This window comes from Dryobates pubescens, chromosome 36, assembly GCF_014839835.1.
Source record: "Dryobates pubescens isolate bDryPub1 chromosome 36, bDryPub1.pri, whole genome shotgun sequence".
In the NCBI taxonomy this organism is placed as follows: Eukaryota; Metazoa; Chordata; class Aves; order Piciformes; family Picidae; genus Dryobates; species Dryobates pubescens.
The window spans coordinates 6,955,644-6,977,098 of NC_071647.1; the positions used below are offsets into that span (position 1 = coordinate 6,955,644).

Below are 21,455 nucleotides of genomic sequence, written 5' to 3' on the forward strand. Positions count from 1 at the left end.
CGGCCTGCACCTGGCCCCTCGCAGCCGCGCACAGCCAGGCGCTGCCCTGCCCGGCGCCGTCGGCAGGAGGACTGAGCCCCGACTGGGGCTGAGGAGCAACCTTCCTGGAGAGCCGGTGGCATCTTCCTGGGGAAGGAGAGCCGGAAAAGGGCAGGGGAAGAGCGGTCCCCGCCGCGCTCAGGGCGGAGGGAGCTGTCTGAGCTTGGGACGGCTCCTGCCGAACTCACTCCAGCAGATCCAGTCCTGCCTGCGGCTCCGAGACCTCTTCTCTGCCCCAGGAGTCTGTCTGCAGGTGCCTGCGGGGCCTCCCTGCCTCCTGCACTCCCAGACAGCCCTTTCTGGGCACCACGGAGCTGAGCACTAACCAGAGGACGGCGATCGCTCGCCCTCCAGAGCAGCGGCGAGGCACCGGCCCTGGGCTCGGCCCTGGCTTAGGGCAGGGCTTGGCTGCGAGAGGCTTTGGCTGCTGCTGCAAACTGCTCTCGCTGCGAGAAAGGAGGCGGCAGAGCAGGAGGAAGCAGGTTTTGCCTCTCCCCTCGTCCCGGGCTGCACACCTGCAGTATAAATCATCCCGGGGAATTTGCTTGTAAAAACATGAGCTTGCCCCACGGACTGGGGCTGGGCTGGGGGGGCTGCAGTGCCCGGGTTAGAAGAGACATGCAAAAAAGAGAAGGAAGATAATCGATGGCCCTCAGGAACCAAAGCCTCAGCAGCTACGGCTGCCACAGCTTCTGTAGCAAAACCCTCACGAGTCTGAACTGGGAGCAGGGCACATGGGAGGGAGTTGAGTTGCTCAGGCAGAGCCTGGGACAGGGCTGGTGACCAGCAGCTCCCAGATGGGAGCACGTCAGGCCCCCTCGGGGGGGTTCTCTGGGCTGTGTTTGGCTTTGCTGCAAACCTGAAGCCACAAGACTGAGGGAGGAAAGATCAGAGTCATACTGTGGAGCTGGGAAGAGAGGTGGAGGTGTGGTGGGAGGCTGTGGGATGACCTGGAGCTGGAAGCCCTTGGGCTGCTCCAGTGCTCTCAGTGCTGGAAGCCTGGATGGTGTGGCCAGAAGGAGTGACCAGGAAAGGCCTGAGGATGAGCCCTGAGAGGGTCTGGCACAGCCAAACCACTGCAGCCAGCTCCCACCCTGCACCACTCCTCAGGCTAAGCCCTCCTGGAATGGAAGTGGCAGTGATGAACATTTTTGCAGCTCCTGTGAGATGAAATTACCCTCACTCTCTTCCCAGGCTGCATTAGAAATGATTTCCCATGCAGGTGCAGTGAGAGCTGCACCTTTGAAGTTTTCTCCAAAGCAGCTTCAACCTACCTAAGGGAGCAGGGAGGAGATCAACCCAAGAGGGGCTCCTGGAGACTCGGAGGTGATTCCACCCAGGCAGTTATCACAGCTTAGCTCTGGCTAGTTGGGGCTTAGCTCTTCATGCCTCTTGGCCTGCTGCACAGTGCAGGCTGCAAGGGGTTGTCATCTCAGCCTGAGCCTTACCACTCATTAACCCTTCTTTGTTTGAGGGGCTACATCCTGCTGTGTGCCCTGCAAGTCAACAAGAAGCTCAGAGGGCTGGAGCTGCTCTGCTGTGAGCACAGCCTGAGGGAGTTGGGGTTGTGCAGGCTGGAGAGGAGAAGGCTCCCAGGAGACCTCATTGTGGCCTTCCAGGATCTGCAGGGGGCTCCAAGAAAGCTGGGGAGGGACTTTTGAGGGTGCCAGGGAGGGATAGGACTGGGGGGGGATGGAGCAGAACTAGAAGTGGGGAGATTGAGATTGGCTGTGAGGAAGAAGTTGTTGCCCAGGAGGGTGGTGAGAGCCTGGCACAGGCTGCCCAGGGAGGTGGTGGAAGCCTCCTGCCTGGAGGTGTTTGCAGCCAGGCTGGAGGTGGCTGTGAGCAACCTGCTGTGGTGTGAGGTGTCCCTGCCCATGGCAGGGGTTGGGGCTGGCTGAGCCTTGAGCTCCCTTCCAACCCTGACAGCTCTGTGGTTCTAAGATGCTCAGAGGTCAACCAGATGGAGGAAGTGCAGCCAGTGGTGACCACAGATCTCAGACCTCTTCATTTCTGTGTTGCTGCAGCTAAGGAGGATGGGACAACAGCCTGGGGGAGGGACAGCCTGGAAGTGTCCAACCCTACCCCTGTCCCCAGGCAGCCCTGTCCCCAGGCAGCCCTCTCCCCAGGCTCATGGCAGCCAATGAGGTCCACCAGGGCAGGACAAAAGCCTTCTCCTTGCCAGCCTTCCCTGTTCCCTCAGCTGCAAGCAGTGCCCGGGAGGGGTTTGCTTTCCTCTGCCGGGGCTGCAAGCTTTGGGATCTCAAAGGCTTTCCTTGGTGCTACCTGGAGGAGCCGAGTCCCAGCCCCTCTCTGCCGGCTCCTTCCCAAGGCGGCAGGGAGAAGCCATTAGCACATGAGAGGGATGTAAATGAGAGCGGGGTGAGGTGGGCCGGGTTTGATGTGTCCTCCTTTGCAGACGCTGCTGTTTATTTTTAACTGTTCCACTTGCAGGGGAGGGAGCTGCAGAGCACACACAGCTCCCCAGCTAACTGCCTGCCTGAGAAACCACTGATGTGCCACGCTGGGACTGGCAGGGCTGGAGAGACTTCACCTGTCAGAAGGGCTCCAGAGCCCTGGGTGAGGTTTGCCTGTGCCAGCTCAGAGCACAGGGGAAGGTCATGTCCACACACACCAGGCTCTGCTCCACGACATGGACCTGGGGGACAGGGTCCAGAGGAGGCCACAAAAATGCTCAGGGGGTTGGAGCAGCTCTGCTGTGGGGACAGGCTGAGGGAGCTGGGGGTGCTCAGCCTGGAGAACAGAAGGCTCCAGGGAGACCTCAGAGCAGCCTCCCAGTACCTGAAGGGGGCTACAAGAAGGCTGCAGAGGGACTGCTCCCAAAGGCCTGCAGGGACAGGACCAGGGGCAATGGCTTCAAACTAGAGCAGAGCAGATTGAGTTTGGATACCAGGAAGAAGTTCTTCACTATGAGGGTGGTGGAACACTGGGACAGGTTGAGGCCACACCCCTGGAGGTATTCAAGATAAGCCTGGACAGGGCTCTGGGCAGCCTGCTCCAGTGGAGGATGTCCCTGCTGAGTGCAGGGGGGTGGACTGGATGAGCTTTGGAGGTCTCTTCTGGCCTGGACCATTCTATCATTCCATGATTCCAGCCCCAGCAGCCCAGAGCACCTCAACAACTTCTTCATGGATCCAGAGCTCAGCTTGCTCCTTCTGGGATGGGTGCTTCAAAGCCAAGCTTTAAAGTGCTTCCTTGCTGACAGAGATGGTGGTGAGAGATGCTCAGAGCCTGGGTGCTGCAGCAGCTTCATGTGTTCAGTAATTTTATGACAGGCCTGAAGGGACAGGAGGAGGAGCAATGGCTTCAAACTAGAGCAGAGCAGACTGAGATGGGAGGTGAGGAACAAGTTCTGCAGCAGGAGCTGCTGGAACACTGCTGCAGGCTGCCCAGGCAGGGGGCTGAGGTCTCAGCCCTGGAGCTGTTCCAGCTGAGGCTGCACAGGGCTCTGAGCAAGCTGCTCCAGGGCAGGAGGTCCCTGCTGAGTGCAGGGGGCAGCACTGGAGGAGCTTTGGAGCTCCCTTCCAGCCCAGAGCACTCTGTGGTGCTGTGATTCCACAGGAGTTGTTGTTTATTGTTGTTATTATTGTTATTAGTATTACATGAATAGTATGGTCATTGTCACTACTATCATTATTGTTGTATGACTGCCTTTAGGGAACCCAAACCCTCCTGCTCTGGCAGGTGCTGAGCTTTGGGAGATGCTTTGGCATAGGCAGCAGGTTTCAGTCTGGGGAGCCTTGGTGAGAAGTTATTGGATGGGGCTGGGTTGGAATGGATCTGGAGGTGTTGAGGCTGGAGCAGAGGAGGCTGAGGGAGAGCTCCTTGCTCTCTGCAGCTCCCTGCAGGGAGGTTGCAGTGAGGAGGGGACAGCCTCTGCTCCTTGGGGGCAAGGGGCAGGAGCAGAGGCAATGGCTCCAAGCTGCCCCAGGGGAGGCTCAGGCTGGAGCTCAGGAAATCTTTCTGCCCTGGAAGGGATCTCAGCCATTGGCAGAGGCTGCCCAGGGCAGTGCTGCAGTGCCCAGGCCTGGGGGTGTGCAAGCAGCAGGGCCCTGGTGCTGAGGGCCATGGTTTGGTGCTGAGCCTGCAGTGCTGGGTCAGGGGCTGGACTGGGTGAGCTTGGAGCTCTCTTCCAACCAGATCTGTTCTGTGACTGTAAACACAGGGGGTCCCCAAAATGCATCCCCCCAAAGCAGGGGGAGCTGCATCTCTTGGTCCCTGCTCCATTCTGCTAGGACTTTCCAACCCTGATTTCTGCAGTGTCTCACTGTGACCCCAGCCACAGAACCACAGAAGGGTTGGGTTGCAAGGGACCCTAAAGCTCATCCAGTCCATGGGCAGGGACCCCTCCCCCAGCCCAGGCTGCTCAGGGCCTCATCCAGCCTGGCCTCAACACCTCCAGGCAGGAGGTAGCCACAGCCTCCCTGGGCAGCCTGTGCCAGAGCCTCCCCAGCCTCACTGCAAAGAATTTCTTCCTCCTCTGCAGTCTCCATCTCCTCTCTCCCAGCTCTAAGCCATTGCCTCTCATCCTGGCACTGAGTCACCTCCCCTGAGCTGCACAGCTGCAGGGAGCTGAGCTGCTGGTGGAAGCTGAAGCTTGCTAAGCACATCAGGAGCTGCTCCCATGCAGAATCTCACTTTGTTGTGAGAAAGATTCACCAGGAGTTGAGTATTAGACTAGATTAGACTAGACTAGAATTAACCAGGTTGGAAAAGACCTTTGAGATCACCAAGTCCAACCTCTCCCCCAGCACCATCTGAGCAACTCAAACACTCCCCTGAGCCTCCTCTTCTCCAGGCTAAGCAACCCCAGCTCCCTCAGCCTCTCCTCCCAGGGCTGTGCCCCAGACCCCTCCCCAGCTTTCTTGCCCTTCTCTGGACACCTTCCAGCAGCTCAACCTCTTTCCTGACCTGAGGAGCCCAGAGCTGGACACAGGACTCCAGGTGTGGCCTGAGCAGTGCTGAGCACAGGGCACAAGGACTTCCCTGCTCCTGCTGGCCACACTCTTCCTGCTGCAGGCCAGGATGCCCTTGGCCTTCTTGGCCCCCTGGGCACACTGCTGGCTCATGTGCAGTATGGCCCTGGGAGGAGAGGCTGAGGGAGCTGGGGTTGCTTAGCCTGCAGAAGAGGAGGCTCAGGGGAGACCTTCTTGCTCTCTGCAACTCCCTGCAGGGAGGTTGAAGCCAGGTGGGGGTTGGTCTCTTCTCCCAGGCAAGCAGCAGCAGAACAAGAGGCCACAGTCTCAAGCTGTGCCAGGGGAGGTTTAGTCTGCAGGTGAGGAGAAAGTTCTTCCCAGCAAGAGAGATTGGCCACTGGGATGTGCTGCCCAGGGAGGTGGTGGAGTCCCCATCCCTGGAGGTGTTTAGGAAGAGCCTGGATGAGGCCCTTGGTGCCATGGTTGGGTTGATCAGATGGTGCTGGGGGAGAGGTTGGACTGGATGACCTCAAAGGTCTTTTCTAACCTGGTTAATTCTATTCTATTCTATTCTAGTCTAGTCTAGTCTAGTCTAGTCTATAGCCCCAGGATGGGATGGAGGGAAGGGAATCTTTGCACCCTGCCCTGGCTCAGCTCCGTGACAAAGCTTTTCAGCCTGAGTCCTTGGTTTGCTAAGTGTGCATCTGGCCTGGGCTGGGCTCTGCCCCCAGAGCCCTCCAGCAGCCTCCTTTCAGGCTGTGCCTGGCTGCAGGCTGCTGCTTTAGCTGTGGCCTCCCTGGGAATCCCAGCTGCACTGAGCCTCACCAGCGTGCTGCCAGTGGGCCTGCCAAGTGGCCTTCCAGGAGGGGGTGATGAAGAGGAGCAAGCACATGTGTCTGGAGGGCAGATAGGGTTTGGTCTCCTTCCTTTTGTTCCCAGTCCTGACTGCTTTGGGCTCATCTCTGAGAAGAGTTGGTGAGATGCCAGCCAAGGCTGGTCAGGAGCATGCATTTCAACCATGGCTTCTCACTGGGGGGGAAACCTCTACCCCCTGGCCTCCTAGGGTGCAGTGCACGCTTCAGAGGGCTTGCCCTGGCCCCAGGGAAGCTGACCACAACCTTGGCTTTGGCCCTGGATCTGCTGGAGCTGTTGTTTGGAAGTGCTGCAGGCTCTGGGCAGGGAGGGTGGAGGTCACGATTCCAGACCATGCATGGGGGTAGATATTCTCCTTCCTGTGCTTCACCCTCCTGAGAGCTCCTGGGGTGGGAACAGACCCTCCCCTCCCCTCCTCTCCTCTCCCCTCCCCTCCCCTCCTCTCCTCTCCCCTCCCCTCCCCTCCTCTCCTCTCCCCTCCCCTCCCCTCCTCCCCTCTCCCCTCCCCTCCTCTCCTCCCCTCTCCCCTCCCCTCCTCTCCTCTCCCTTCCCCTCCCCTCATCGTCCCTTCTGCTGTAACACACCAGAAAACTGGGGCAAAAGAAGGAGCTGGGGAGATGAGGGCTGGAAAGGAGGCCACCAGAGCTCCCACAGTGTGCTGCCAGCAGGACACCCGGGGTGGCTCCAAGAGCGCAGTGGGGCTGTGCCAGCAGGACCCAGCTTGGCAAAGCCTTCCCCTCCCGAGCCCCAGCCGCGGCCTTTACCTTTGTCCAGGACGGGCCCGAAGATGGCCAGGCTGTCGTCGATGGTGGTGCAGTTCCAGCGGCGGCCGCGGAACTGGTGCTGGCACTCCTGGATGCCCAGCTTCACCCCCTCGGCCACGCTGGGCATGATCTCGATGTAGTTGCGGCAGAAGCGCAGCTGCTTGGGTACGAGGCCGGGGATGGAGCCGCAGAGGATGGGCTGGGACCCCAGGGAGCTGTACTGCTGGCCCAGGGCAAGGGACCTGCGAGGGACGGAGCGCAGCGTGAGGAGCAGCCCGGCGCCCCCGGCCCCGCCGCCGCCCCCAGGGGGAAGCAGGAGTCGCCAAGGAGCTTCCCAGCGCCGGGCTGGGAAGGGCTGGAGGGAGCCCTGGGGCCCCTGCGGGCACAGCTCCCTCCGTGCGGTGTCTGAGGCATCCCCGTGGGGCTGGCGGATCTGATCAGGACCTGCAAGGAGGGGACCTGCAGCCAGGGGAACCACAGAATGCCAGGGGCTGGAAGGGAGCTCCAGAGCTCAGCCGGCCCAGCCCCCTGCCAGGGCAGGGCACCCAGGGCAGGGCACCCAGGAACACAGCCAGGAGGGTTTGGAATATCTCCAGAGAGGGAGACTCCACAGCCCCCCTGGGCAGCCTGCTCCAGGGCTCTGCACCCTCACAGGGAAAACTTTTCCTCATCTTTATGTGAACCAACACCTGGAGGATGTCCTGGGGATGTCCTGGGGATGCCCTGGGGATGCCCTGGGGAGCCTCAGACACTGCTGTGAAAGCTTCCCAGCTGGGGCCAAGGTGGGAAGTGTGCTGCCCAGTGCCAGGCTCAGTAGCAGAGGGATCAGCATTCCCTGCAGAGTGGCTGGGCAGGGGTCAGGCAGCTCAATGCCACATGCCCCAGGCTGTCTTGGCAGCTCTTGGCAGCAGAGACTTGACCACCATAGGTCCATCCTGATGGGCATCAGCTGTGAGCCAGGCAGGTGTGCTGAGCCTGGGGAAGGTGCTGGAGAGCAGGTTGGAGAGGACCTTTTCCTGCTGGTCCAAGGACCTGCCAGTTCCCCCCAGTTCAATATCTGGGTCATCCCTGGAGGTGTTCAAGGCCAGGCTGGATGAGGTCCTGAGCAACCTGATCTGGTGTGAGGTGTCCCTGCCCATGGCAGGGGGTTGGGACTGGATGAGCTTTAAGGTCCCTAAACATTCCATGGCTCTATGAAGTGCTTTGGGCTTCCAGCTCCTACCAAGCAGGGTGTGCTGGGGAGCTGCCAGGCACTGCTGGGCAGTGGTCAGCTCCAAGCAGCAGCTGGGAACAACCTCAGCTTTGTTCCTCACCCAGCGAGGCCAGGAAGGTGGTGAGCAGGGGGAGAGCAAAGTGCACTTCTCCAGACACCTGCCCTCACAGGCAGACTCCTCTCAGGGGGTGACAGTCCCAAGCTGTGCCAGGGGAGGTTCAGGCTGGAGGGGAGGAGAAAGTCCTTCCCAGCAAGAGAGATTGGCCACTGGGATGTGCTGCCCAGGGAGGTGGTGGAGTCCCCAGCCCTGGAGGTGTTCAAGAGGGGATTGGATGTGGCACTTGGTGCCATGGTCTAGCCATGAGGTCTGTGGTGCCAGCTTGGACTTGATGATCTCTGAGGTCTCTTCCAACCTGGGTGGTTCTGTGTGACAGGCTGGGAGCTGCTTGCTCCTGCCTGGCTGTGCACGCTGGGGGAAGTGAAGATCACAACCAGAGCTGCCAGGGATGTGCCTGGTACTGCAGCTGCAGATTCACAGTGGTGGTGAAGGACAAAGATTCACAGACTCAGGGAGTGCACTGGGCTGGAAGGGACCCTCCAAGGGCATCTTGTCCAACCCCCCCCCAGGCAACAGGGACAGCTCCAGCTAGAGCAGGCTGCCCAGGGTCAAGTCTGATCCTGAATGCCTGCAGGGCTGGAGCCTCCACCACCTCCCTGGGCAGCCTGTCCCAGTGTCTCCCCAGCCTCCCTGTGCAGAGCTTCCTCCTGATGTCCAACCTAGCCCTGCCCTGCTCCAGTTTCAAACCATTGCCTCTGGTCCCATCCCCACAGCCCTGAACAGTCTCTCCCTGGCATGCCTGGAGCCCTTCAGGCACTGCAAGGCTGCTCTGAGGGCGCCCTGGAACCTTCTCCAGGCTGAGCAGCCCCAGCTCTCCCAGCCTGTCCCCACAGCAGAGGCTCTCCAGCCTCTGGTCACCCTGGGGGCAGTGAGGGCTGTCCTCATCTGCTGGCTGTGGTCCCCACACCATGTCTCACCTCTTGCTTACTGCTGCTGTAGCTCACAGGTGTAAAGCCTGGCCCAGGCTTGCTCTGGATGAGCAGTTCCAGCCCTCAGGTAGCCTCCAGAAAGCAGCAGTGGCTTTGAGGCAGTAAGAGCTGGGAGAGCCCAGGAAGGTCTGGGGACCCTCTGGCAGAATCCATCCCTCCATTCAGGCACAGACTTGCTCAAATCCCTTCTTTAAACCCCTGAGCCACCTTGCAGCAGACTTTCCTGCCTGAAAGGTCCACCCAGGGGAGTGCAGCCAGCTTTGGTTCCTGTTTTGAGGCTGGAGAGTGAGCTGCTGTGTGACAGAGGCCCCTGGCAAGGGTAGAGGCTGCTGTGGCTTGCACCTGGCCAGGTACCCAGCTGCTGTTTCCTCACCCACACACAGAATCCAGCTGCCTTTGATGACCTCTTCCAAGCTTTCCCACCTTCCCCTTCCTCTCCTGCATCACTCCTGAGTGCCTGCTCCTCATTTCCCCTGCTGCTGATTGCTGAGAGCAGCCACACAGAAACTGCCAGGGCAGGGCACCAGGGCAGGGCACCAGGGCAGGGCACCCAGAACACAGCCAGGGGGGTTGGAAGCTCTGCAGAGCAGGAGCCTCCACAGCCTCTCTGGGCAGCCTGCCCCAGGGCTCTGCACCCTCACAGGGACAAAGTTTCCCCTCCTGGTCCCCTGGCACCTCCTCTGCTCCAGCTTGCCCCCAGTGCCCCCTGTGCTGTCCCTGGCCAGCCCTGAGCAGAGCCTGGCTCCAGCCCTGCACATCTTTCTGCTATCAATAGCTGAGGGCTGGGGGCAAGAAGCAGGTGCCAGGCTCTTGTGAATGGTGCCCAGGGGCAGGACAAAGGGCAGGGGGCACAAACTGGACCCCAGGAGGTTCCACCTGAACAGGGGGGGGAAATTTCTTAGGTGTGAGGCTGCTGGAGGCCTGCAGCAGGCTGCCCAGAGAGGCTGTGGAGTCTCCTCTGGAGACTTTCAAGCCCCATTTGGATGTGTCCTGCCCTGGCAGGGGTTGGACTGGATGAGCTCTGGAGGTCCTTTCCAACCTCTGATTCCATGGAGCAGATGTTAAGAGGAGAAGTCCCCAGGTGAGTGAATAGAATAGAATAGAATAGAATAGAATAGAATAGAATTAACCAGGAAGGAAAAGACCTTTGAGATCACCAAGTCCAACCTCTCCCCCAGCACCATCTGAGCAACTCAACCATGGCTCCAAGGGCCTCATCCAGGCTCCTCCTAAACACCTCCAGGGCTGGGGACTCCACCACCTCCCTGGGCAGCACATCCCAGTGGCCAATCTCTCTTGCTGGGAAGAACTTCCTAACATCCAGCCTGAACCTCCCCTGGCACAGCTTGAGACTGTGTCCTCTTGTTCTGGTGCTGCTTGCCTGGGAGCAGAGCCCAACCCCCAGCTGGCTCCAACCTCCCTGCAGGGAGTTGCAGAGAGCAAGAAGGTCTCCCCTGAGCCTCCTCTTCTGCAGGCTAAGCAACCCCAGCTCCCTCAGCCTCTCCTCCCAGGGCTGTGCTCCAGACCCCTCCCCAGCTTTGTTGCCCTTCTCTGGACACCTTCCAGCAGCTCAACCTCTTTCCTGACCTGAGGAGCCCAGAGCTGGACACAGGACTCCAGGTGTGGCCTCAGCAGTGCTGAGCACAGGGCACAAGGACTTCCCTGCTCCTGCTGGCCACACTCTGTCTGCTGCAGGCCAGGCTGCCCTTGGCCTTCTTGGCCCCCTGGGCACACTGCTGGCTCCTGTTCAGGCAGCTGTCAATCAGCACCCCCAGGTCCCTCTCTGCCTGGCTGCTGTCAGCCACTCTGCCCCCAGCCTGCAGCACTGCCTGGGGTTGCTGTGGCCAAGGTGCAGCCCCTGGCACTTGGCTGTGTTCTGTGTGGGGTGGGTGTAGGACATGGACAGTGCTCAAAGCACAAAGCACAGCTCCAAGGCTGCCAGACCCCACACCTCTCTCTCCTCCTCTCCCTGCTTGTGTCCCTCCTTGCTGCCCCAGCCCACACTTCCCTGCTCCCACCACATCCCAGGAGCCAAGCTGCCTACCCCCTGGCCCACTGCCCCCAGCTGTGCCCCCAGCAGGTGACAGCTGTGTGTCCCCAGCCCAGCTCCCCACACGCTCTGCAGGCTCAGGACAGGAGCCCTGGGCCCCCCCAGCTGTGCCCCTTCCCTGACTGCTCCCCTGGGCAGAGCTGCAGCTGCAGGAGGGCTCTGTGCCTGCAGCTCAGCACCACGCACAGCACCAGCAGCACGGGGGCCTGAGGCACAGGCACAGGAGGTCCTCCTGCTCCTTCCCTGCTTAATCCCCAAAGCCCCCAGGAGCCCTCCCGCTGCCACCAGGCCGCTGCCTCCTCTTGCTGCCAGCCAGCAGGGCCAGGCACAGCACAGCTGGGGCTCCTGCAGCCTCCAGCTGGCTTTCCATGGTTCACCTTGGGCTGGCAGATCCTGGCAGATCCTCCTCCTGCCATCAGCAGTGGGAGCATCCAGAGAGGTGACTCAGGTCATGGAGTCACAGACTGGGCTGGCTTGGAAGGGAGCTCAAAGCTCCTCCAGCTCCAGCCCCCTGCCAAGGGCAGGGACCCCTTCCCCAGCCCAGGCTGCTCAGGGCCTCATCCAGCCTGGCCTGGCACACCCCCAGGGAGGGGGCAGCCTGTGCCAGTGCCTTACCAACCTCACTCTGAAGCATTTCTTCCTCCTTTCCACTCTCAAGCTGCCCTCTCCCAGCCCCAGGCCATTCCTTCTCCTAGGTCTTGGCATTGCTTCAGCATGGAAGGCTCTGTGCCCACTCCCTTCCCACAGAGATGCTCCAGACCTCAGCTCCAGTCTGGGCACAGGTTGGAGAGCCACAGGGCACCAAGAGGCACTGGGCTGGCAACCTGGCAGAGCAGCAGGACCTGGCCAGGTTAGAACTGTGCCAAAAGATAGGAGAAGGAGGTTTAGGATGAGCAGCAAGGAAGGTCTCCTGCCAGCAGCTGCTGGGACACTGCTGTCCCTTCTGCATTGCAGACCCCAGCAGGGAGGGCTGGAAGGGACCTCTGGAGCTCACCCAGTCCAAGCCTCTGCTCCAGCAGGGCTCCCACAGCAGCCTGCCCAGGGGCACAGTGCCCAGGGAGGGTTGGAAGCTCTCTACCCCAGTAGACTCCACAGCCTCTCTGGGCAGCCTGCTCCAGGCCTCCAGCAGCCTCACACCAAAGTTTCTCCTCCTGCTCAGGTGCAGCCTCCTGGGGTGCAGTTTGTGCCCCCTGCCCCTTGTCCTGTCCCTGGGCAGCACTGAGCAGAGCCTGGCCCCAGCCTCTTGCCCCCCAGCCTTTAGCTCTTGCTGAGCATTGCTCAGCTGCCCTCTGGGGCTGCTCTGCTCCAGGCTCTCAGCCCCAGGGCTCTCAGCCTTTGCTGCTCCCAGAGCTGCTCCAGGCCCCTCAGCAGCTTCAGAGCCTCCCCTGGACTCTCTCCAGCAGTTCCCTGTGCCTCTGGAGCTGGGGAGCCCAGAGCTGGAGCCAGGACTCCAGCTGTGGCCTCAGCAGGGCAGAGCAGAGGGGGAGGAGAACCTCCCTTGCCCTTCTGGCCACACTCTGCTTGATGCCCCCCAGGAGCCCATTGCCCTTCCTGGCCAGGAGGACACTGCTGGCCCCTGGGGACCTTGTGCCTTGCCCAGAGCACTCAGGACTGGGCTGCCAGCTGCACCCAGGCTGCACCCAGAGCTTTGCCAGCCAGAGCCACGCAGGGCTGAGCAGCCTGAGCCCTTCCCTGGGTGCTGCTCTGCTTGGCTGCTGGCTGGCACAGAGCAGCTCCTGGGCAAGAGGTTTGCTCACCCTCTGCTGTGTGTGCAGGGCTGGGGAGGGCTGGCCTGAGGCCTTTGCTCACTTGTGTCTCAGGTTCCACAACCTCCCAAAGTCCAGGAGGGGATCAGCTCCCTGGGGAACCAGCTGGGCTGTTCACCCCTCCCCTCTGCAGCCCACCAGGCTGTGGCCAGCCCTGAGGGGTCCTGGGCCCAGCTGTGGGCAGGATCCTGCTTCTCCCTGTCTCTGCCGTGGCCAATGCTGCTGTGGGAGCTCCAAAGTGGGGCAGCCCCTCCTGAGCTCACTGCTGCAGCCATGCATCACTGCTGAGATGCCAGGAGCACACTCCTGGGCTGTGCTGCTGGAGGATGTTCTCCAGCTCTGAACTCAGCAGCTGAAGGCAGCTGAACCTGGGGAGCAGTTTTTCTTTCTTCCCACTCTCCTGAGGACACCTCCAGGCCCTGGGCAGCTGGGCAGGAAGGCTCTGGGCCTCCATCCTGTGCCATGGAGCTGGACACTGCCTGCTTTGCAACACTTCCCTGCCTCTGCTGAGGGGGCTCAGCACATGCCTCAGGCAGCCTGTACCCCACAGGGGGAGGGAAGGTCCCCCCTGGAGCCCCCAGCTGGGTGAGCACCACCGAGGTGCTGCTGGCTGTGCTGGCTCCAGCCATGCAGGGGACAGCAGGGGACGTGCAGGCTGCTCAGCACCATGTGCCCACACAGCCTGCCCTGGGCCACCCCCAGCCCTGCAGCCAGAGCAGAGCTCTGCAAAGGGCCTGTGAGTGCTGGGGGTGGGCACCACACCACCACCTTCTGCCCTCCTGTTCTCAGCCACAGCTGCCCCTGCCAAGCCCCTTGGGGGTCACAACCAGCAGCAGCCCTGCAGGGCTCCGGGGCCCTGGGGGGAGTGAGGCTGCTTTAAGCCAGGGGCTTTCCTGCCCAGCAGCTCAGGCTGCTGCAGCTGGATGGTGCTTGGCAGATGCCCACCCTGCTTGTGCCACCCAGTGCCCCTGCAGTGCTCACAGCACACTGGGAGAGCTCCCTCAGAGCCACAGCCTGGCTTGGGTTGGAAGGGACCTTCAAGATCCCCCAGTTCCAACCCTCTGCCATGGGCAGGGACACCTCCCTCCAGCCTGCTCTTGACTCTTCCTGCAGTGAGGCAGCCACAGCCTCCCTGGGCACCTGTGCCAGTGCCTCACCACCCTCCCAGTGAAGCATTTCCTCCCAATCTCCAAGTCTAAATGGACCTGCTGCCAGCTTCAACCCATTGCCCCTCACCTGTCACCACACTGCCTGATGAAGGGCCCTGCCCAGCCCTCCTGCAGCTCCCTGCTCAGTGCTGAAAGGCCACCAGAAGGTCCCCTGGAGCCTTCTCTTCTCCAGGTTGAGCAGCCCCAGCTCCCTCAGCCTGGCCTGCTCACAGCAGAGGTGCTCCAGCCCTCCCCTCCCCTGAATCAGCAGGAGAAAACCAGGTCACAGTTCAGCTCTCCTGCAGAAGTCTTTTCTCTGCCTGGGCATTTCTGCTGTGCCTGGCTCATCCCAGACACTTTTGGTGCTCCCCAGTCCTGGGCCAGCTTCTGCTGCACCAGCTGGGGACTCAGCAGCTCTCATGCTGAGGCTTCCTCCTCATTTAGTGCTCTCCAAGCCCATCCCAGCTCCCACCTTCCCCCTGCCTGGCAGGGGCATCTCCACAGCCTCATATCTCAGGTGGGTCAGGAGCCCTGCAGAAGCTCTGTGAGCAGAGGAGCAGGATGACTCCCAGGCCCACAGGATGACTCCCAGGCCCACAGGATGCCAGGGGTTGGAAGAGACCTCTGGAGATCTTCCAGTCCAACCCCTGCCAGAGCAGGAGCAGAGAACCCAGCACAGGTCCCACAGGAACACATCCAGGCAGGGCTGGGAAGGCTCCAGAGCAGGAGACTCCACAACCTTTCTGGGCAGCCTGCTCCAGGGCTCTGGGACCCTCACAGGGCAGAAGTTCCTCCTCATGCTGAGCTGGAACCTCCTGTGCTGGCTTCCATCCATTGCCCCTTGGCCTATCCCAGGGCACAGTGAGCAGAGCCTGGCCCTGGCCCTCCCTCCTGCCCCCCAGCCCTCAGCTATTGATAGCCATTGATCAGATCCCTCTCAGCCTTCTCCTCTCCAGACTAAACAGCCCCAGGGCTCTCAGCCTCTCCTCCCCAGGCAGTGCTGCAGTCCCTTCAGCATCCTTGCAGCCTCCCCTGGGCTCCCTCCAGCAGATCCCTGTCCCTCCTGAGCTGGGCAGCCCAGAGCTGGATGCAATACTGCAGGTGAGGTCTCAGCAGGGCAGAGCAGAGGGGGAGGACAACCTCCAAAGCTTCCAGGAGAGCCATCCCCTGCCTGCTCTGCTCTGCTGCTCCTGACCTGTGCAGCTCAGCCTGATGCAAGGCTCAAAGTGCTGTTCCCAAGGAGCTGATCAGAGAATCACAGAATCAATAAGGTTGGAAAAGACCTCAGAGCTCATCCAGTCCAAGCTGTCACCCAACACCTCCTGACAGCTAATCCATGGCTCCAAGTGCCACATCCAAGCCCCTCTTGAACACCTCCAGGGATGGGGACTCCACCACCTCCCTGGGCAGCACATCCCCAGGGCCAATCTCTCTTGCTGGGAAGAACTTTCTCCTCACCTCCAGCCTGAACCTCCCCTGGCACAGCTTGAGACTGTGTCCTCTTGTTCTGGTGCTGCTTGCCTGGGAGCAGAGCCCAACCCCCACCTGGCTCCAACCTCCCTGCAGGGAGTTGCAGAGAGCAATGAGGTCTCTCCTGAGCCTCCTCTCCTCCAGGCTGAAGACCCCCAGCTCCCTCAGCCTCTCCAGTGATGCTGATTGGAAGCTCAGAGCTCAGGACCCAGCCCAGCTGGGGCAGAGCTGTCCTGGCAGGCCCCAAGCAGTGCCTCCAGCTGCTGCCTGCTCTGCTGACCCGAGGTGGGGCAGGAGCTGCTCTGCCATTCTGCTCCTGGCGGTTTGCTGACTGCAGCCCTTTGTCAGCAGGGCAAGACACAAATTCCTGGGTTTGTCTGAGATCAAGAGCAGCAAGAGGGAAATGTCTGCAGGTCAGAGCATGCAGGCTGTGTGCACAGGAGCCTGAGGGCTGCCAGGCCCTGCCTGGCTGCCGAGATCAGACAGCTCCGGCAGGGAACGTCCCAGGGAGGCTGGGAGCTGGGGAGCTGGGCTGGATCCTGTGCTCATAAATCAGCCACAGCTGCAGCTCTGCTGGATGTGTCTTGGGCTGGCAGCTTCTCTGCTGGGCCCTTGTGGCCCTGGGAGGAGACCTTGCTGCTGCCACAGACTCTCCACCAGACTCTGCAGCTGTTGCTGGCTCTGCACACAGGCAGCAGTCACAGAGCCACAGAGCTGCCAGGGCTGGAAGGGAGCTCCAGGCTCAGCCAGTCCCAACCCCCTGCCATGGGCAGGGACACCTCACACCACAGCAGGTTGCTCACAGCCACCTCCAGCCTGGCTGCAAACACCTCCAGGCAGGAGGCTTCCACCACCTCCCTGGGCAGCCTGTGCCAGGCTCTCACCACCCTCCTGGCCAACAACTTCTTCCTCACAGCCAATCTCAATCTCCCCACTTCCAGTTCTGCTCCATCCCCCCCAGTCCTATCCCTCCCTCACACCCTCAGAAGTCCCTCCCCAGCTCTCTTGCAGCCCCCTGCAGATCCTGGAAGGCCACAATGAGGTCTCCTGGGAGCCTTCTCCTCTCCAGAGTGATCAGCCCCAGCTCCCTCAGCTGCCTGAGCACCAGGGGCAGGGCAGTCCCATGGGCATGGGCATGGAGTTGAGGCTCTTCTGTGTCACTGCCCTGCAGAAGCCCCTGCAGATGTTGAACAGCAGTGTGGCTGTGACCTCTGGACCAGGAGAGCCTCCCTCCCAGGTGCCCTGCTGGAAGCTTGCCTCATTCTGTGGTGCTTCTGAGCTGCAGGAGCTGCAGAGGCAGCAGCAGCACGCAGGAGCAGCTCCAGGCCAGCTGAGATTCTGCCTTCATTCAGTCACACCTCAGGGCTAGCAGCCTAAAGCCTCCACAAAGCAAAAGCTCACCCCGGGATCACTCCCAAACCTCTTCCTGCTTAGAAGCAGCTTAAGCATCCCCCTGAGGGCTCTCCCAGAGGGACAGCTCAGGGTATTGCAGCTCCTCTAGGGCCATGCACACCAGAGCTGCCTCCCTCCAGGAGCTGTGTCCTCCCTCCAGCTGCAGAGCCTCTTCCAGCAGCCTCTTCAAGGGGAGCTTAATCCTTCCTCCAACCACCACAGCACAGAGAGACAGAATAGAATAGAATAGAATAGAATAGAATAGAATAGAATAGAATAGAACAAACCAGGTTGGAAGAGACCCTCAAGATCATTGCATCCAACCTATCATCCAGCACCATCTGATCAACTCAACCATGGCACCAAGCACCCCAGCAAGGCTCCTCCTGAACACCTCCAGGGCTGGGGACTCCACCACCTCCCTGGGCAGCACATCTCAGTGGCCAACAACTCTCTCTGGGAAGAACTTTCTCCTCACCTCCAGCCCAAACCTCCCCTGGCACAGCTTGAGACTGTGTCCTCTTGTTCTGGTGCTGCTTGCCTGGCAGAAGAGCCCAACCCCCACCCGGCTCCAACCTCCCTGCAGGGAGCTGCAGAGAGCAAGAAGGTCTCCCCTGAGCCTCCTCTTCTGCAGGCTAAGCAACCCCAGCTCCCTCAGCCTCTCCTCCCAGGGCTGTGCCCCAGACCCCTCCCCAGCTTTCTTGCCCTTCTCTGGACACCTTCCAGCAGCTCAACCTCTTTCCTGACCTGAGGAGCCCAGAGCTGGACACAGGACTCCAGGTGTGGCCTCAGCAGTGCTGAGCACAGGGCACAAGGACTTCCCTGCTCCTGCTGGCCACACTCTGCCTGCTGCAGGCCAGGATGCCCTTGGCCCTCAGTGGTGGGGCAGTGCCCCACAGGAGGCTCTTGCAGAGCCCAGGGAGGGTCAGGCTGTGAGGGGCACACTGCAGCAGCTGGTTAGAAATGTGAGAACTGCTGAGCATGTCCAGAAGGAAACATCAGAGAGCAGTTAAAGAAAGGATCTCCTGCTCAGGTTGGACATTGTCTGCCCTGGGCTGGGGCAGCAATGCTGTGGGCAGCAGCAGCAGGGCAGGGATTGTGCCCCTGGGCTGGGCACTGGGGAGGCCACACCTGGAATCCTGGGGTCAGGTTTGGGTCTCCCACTGCAAGAAGGACCTTGAGAGGCTGGAGCAGGGCCAGGGAAGGCCAACAGAGCTGGGGAAGGGTATGGAAAGCAGGGCTGGGGAGGAGCAGCTGAGGGAGCTGGGGGTGGTTGGTGTGGAGTGAAGGAGGCTGAGGGAGAGCTCCTTGCTCTCTGCAGCTCTGAGAGGAGGCTGCAGCCAGGGGGGGGCTGGGCTCTGCTGTCTGCTAACAAGTGTCAGGATGAGAGGAAATGGCCTCAGGTTGCCCCAGGGGAGGTTTATGTTGGACATGAGAATAGCATAGAATAGCATAGCACAGCATAGCATAGCATAGACCAGCCTAGCATAGACTAGACTGGACTAGACTAGACTAGAATAGAATTAACCAGGTTGGAAGAGACCTTTGAGCTCATCCAGTCCAACCTCTCCCCCAGCACCATCTGATCAACTCAACCATGGCTCCAAGGGCCTCATCCAGGCTCCTTCTAAACACCTCCAGGGCTGGGGACTCCACCACCCCCCTGGGCAGCACATCCCAGTGGCCAATCTCTCTTGCTGGGAAGAACTTTCTCCTCACCTCCAGCCTGAACCTCGAGGTGGTTTAAGGTGGTTTGAAGAGGCTTGGAGCTGTTTAAGGAGGTTTGAGGAACAATTTCTTCCCCTGGAGTCTTGTCAGGGCCTGGCCCAGGCTGCCCAGGGCAGTGGTGGAGTCTCCATTCCTGGAGGGGTTTCAGAGCCCTGGAGCTGTGGTGCTGAGGGCCAGGGGTTGGTGGGGCCCTGGCAGTGCTGGGGTAAGGCTTGGCCTGGGTGATCTTGAAGGTCTCTTCCAACCAAAACCACTCCATGAGGATGTCTCAGCTGTTGGGAAATGAAAGCTGCAGAGAGGCTGCTGAGGTCTGAGGCCCTGGAGGGAAGGGCTGGTGGCTTCCATCAGCCCCCAAGCAGCAGTGATGGGGAGGAAGCTGCAGAAGCACCTCCCAGGGGACAGTGACTCAGGGGAAAAGCCCCAAACACAGTCACTGGCTCACAGCTTGCAGTGGGTTGGGAGGGATGCTCAAAGCTCATCTGGTCCAACCCCCTGCAGGCTGCAGGATCATCTTTAATGCCAGGCTGCTTAGGGCCCCACCAAGCCTGAGCTGGAGTGTCCTCAGGGATGGAGCCTCCACCACCTCTCTGAGCAGCCTGTTCCAGGGCCTCACCACCCTCATGGGGCAGAACTTCCTCCTGGTGTCCAACCTACAGCTCCTGTCTCCCAGCTCAGAGCCATTGTTCCTCCTCCTGGCACTCCCAGCCCTTGGCCAGAGTCCCTCCCCAGCTCCCCTGGAGCCCTTCAGGCACTGCCAGGCTGCTCTGAGGTCCCCTGGAGCCTTCTCTTCCCCAGGCTGCACAGCCCCAGCTCTCCCAGCCTGACCACACAGGGGAGGTTCTGCAGCCTCTGATCATCTTGGTGGCCTCCACTGGAGCCTCTCCAGCAGCTCCATGGCTCTCTGGTGCTGAGGACTCCAAAGCTGGACACAGCACTCTGCACACAGGGCAAACCCTTCTCTGGACACAGGAGTTTGCCATGCTGGCTGGACACCAGGGTGCTGGCTGGACACCAGGGTGCTGGTTGGACACCAAAGGTACTGATTTGGCCACAACTATCTTGAACACCTCCAGGGATGGGGACTCCACCACCTCCCTGGGCAGCACATCCCAGTGGCCAATCTCTCTTGCTGGGAAGAATTTCTTCCTCACCTCCAGCCTGAACCTCCCCTGGCACAGCCTGAGACTGTGTCCTCTTGTTCTGCTGCTGCTTGCCTGGCAGAAGAGCCCAACCCCCACCTGGCTCCAACCTCCCTGCAGGGAGTTGCAGAGAGCAAGAAGGTCTCCCCTGAGCCTCCTCTTCTGCAGGCTAAGCAACCCCAGCTCCCTCAGCCTCTCCTCCCAGGGCTGTGCCCCAGACCCCTCCCCAGCTTTCTTGCCCTTCTCTGGACACCTTCCAGCAGCTCAACCTCTTTCCTGACCTGAGGAGCCCAGAGCTGGACACAGGACTCCAGGTGTGGCCTCAGCAGTGCTGAGCACAGGGCACAAGGACTTCCCTGCTCCTGCTGGCCACACTCTTCCTGATGCAGGCCAGGCTGCCCTTGGCCTTCTTGGCCCCCTGGGCACACTGCTGGCTCATGTTCAGCCTACTCTCAACCAGCACCCCCAGGTCCCTCTCTGCCTGGCTGCTCTCAGCCACTCTGCCCCCAGCCTGCAGCACTGCCTGGGGTTGCTGTGGCCACTGTGCAGCCCCTGGCACTTGGATGTGTTCAATCTCCTGCCCTTGGCCTCTGCCCATCTGCCCAGCCTGGCCAGGTCCCTCTGCAGAGCTCTGCTGCCCTCTCACAGATCAACTCCTGCCCCCAGCCTGGTGTCAGCTGCACATTTACTGCTGGTGGACTCAATGCCCTCCTCCAGATCATCAATGAAGATATTGAACAGGCTGGAGCCCAGCACTGATCCCTGGGGCACAGCACTGGTGCCTGGCTGCCAGCTGGCTGTGGCACCAGCTGGGTCACAATAGGGAAATGTCTTCTGCAAGAGGTGCTGGGCTCAGGTCCTGCTCAGGATGAAGGACCCTGGGGTCACAGAGAGGCAGTGGTCACTCTCTGCTGCTGGTCAGATACCTAATGGGAAGCAGGAGCTGGGCTGCAGCTCTGGGCTGTAGGGCAGCAGCTCAGGCCCCTGGGACCTGCTGGCAGAGCACAGGGAAGGACAAACTCCTCAGGCTGCTCTGGGTCCTAGGAGCTCCAACCTTGCCCTGGGAAGTGAAGCAGTGGATGGGGAAGAGTGGTGGTGAGGAAGGGTGGTGGTGAGGAAGGGTGGTGAGGAAGGGTGGTGGTGAGGAAGGGTGGTGGTGAGGAAGGGTGGTGAGGAAGGGTGGAGGTGAGGAAGGGTGGTGAGGAAGGGTGGAGGTGAGGAAGGGTGGAGGTGAGGAAGGGTGGTGAGGAAGGGTGGTGAGGAAGGGTGGTGAGGAAGGGTGGTGATGAGGAAGGGTGGTGAGGAAGGGTGATGGTGAGGAAGGGTGGTGAGGAAGGGTGGTGAGGAAGGGTGGTGAGGAAGGGTGGTGAGGAAGGGTGGTGCATCACAACTACCTGCAGGTCACCTGGCACCGGAGCTGCAGCAGGGCAGAAGGGGCCAGGCCCGGGCAGGCAGCAGGCTCTGCTGCAGCATGCAGCATGCAGCATGGACATGCAGCATGCAGCTCCTCCGGCCGGAGGTGGGCTGCACCCCAGGCGGGGCCGCAGGCACGCAGGGTCGGGGGGCAGAGGTGGCCCTGCCCTCCCCAGCTGGGGGCGCTGCAGCTGCCGGTGGCAGTTCTGGGGAGTCCTCTCCCCCCGCCCCCTCCTCAGCTGCCTCGGGCAGAGGCGGGAGCGAGGTCCTCCCCCCGGAGCCGGGCGCTGAGCTCAGCCCCCTGCCTCCGCTCCCCGGGGCCAGCCTGCTGGGGGGCGAGGAGAGGCTCCCGAGGGGAGGCTTCCCAGCCCCCTCCCCGGGGCTCCCGGAGCCCTGTCCCGGCTGGCTGCCGCCGGGCACCGAGCGGGGCGCTGGGGCTGGCAGCGGCCCCGCAGCAGCCGGTGGTGGGTGGGTGG

At 61.2% G+C, this 21,455-nt stretch overlaps 1 protein-coding gene across 1 annotated transcript in view; it reads right to left on the reverse strand.

Moving 5' to 3' along the window:
- WNT3 (Wnt family member 3) overlaps positions 1-21,455 on the reverse strand; it is a 75,701-nt gene that overhangs the window by 10,512 nt on the left and 43,734 nt on the right. Inside the window, exon 2 of the mRNA XM_054176655.1 lies at positions 6,614-6,855. Within this exon, the coding sequence (XP_054032630.1) occupies positions 6,614-6,855 (242 nt within the window). The remainder of the gene's footprint in view (positions 1-6,613; positions 6,856-21,455) is intronic.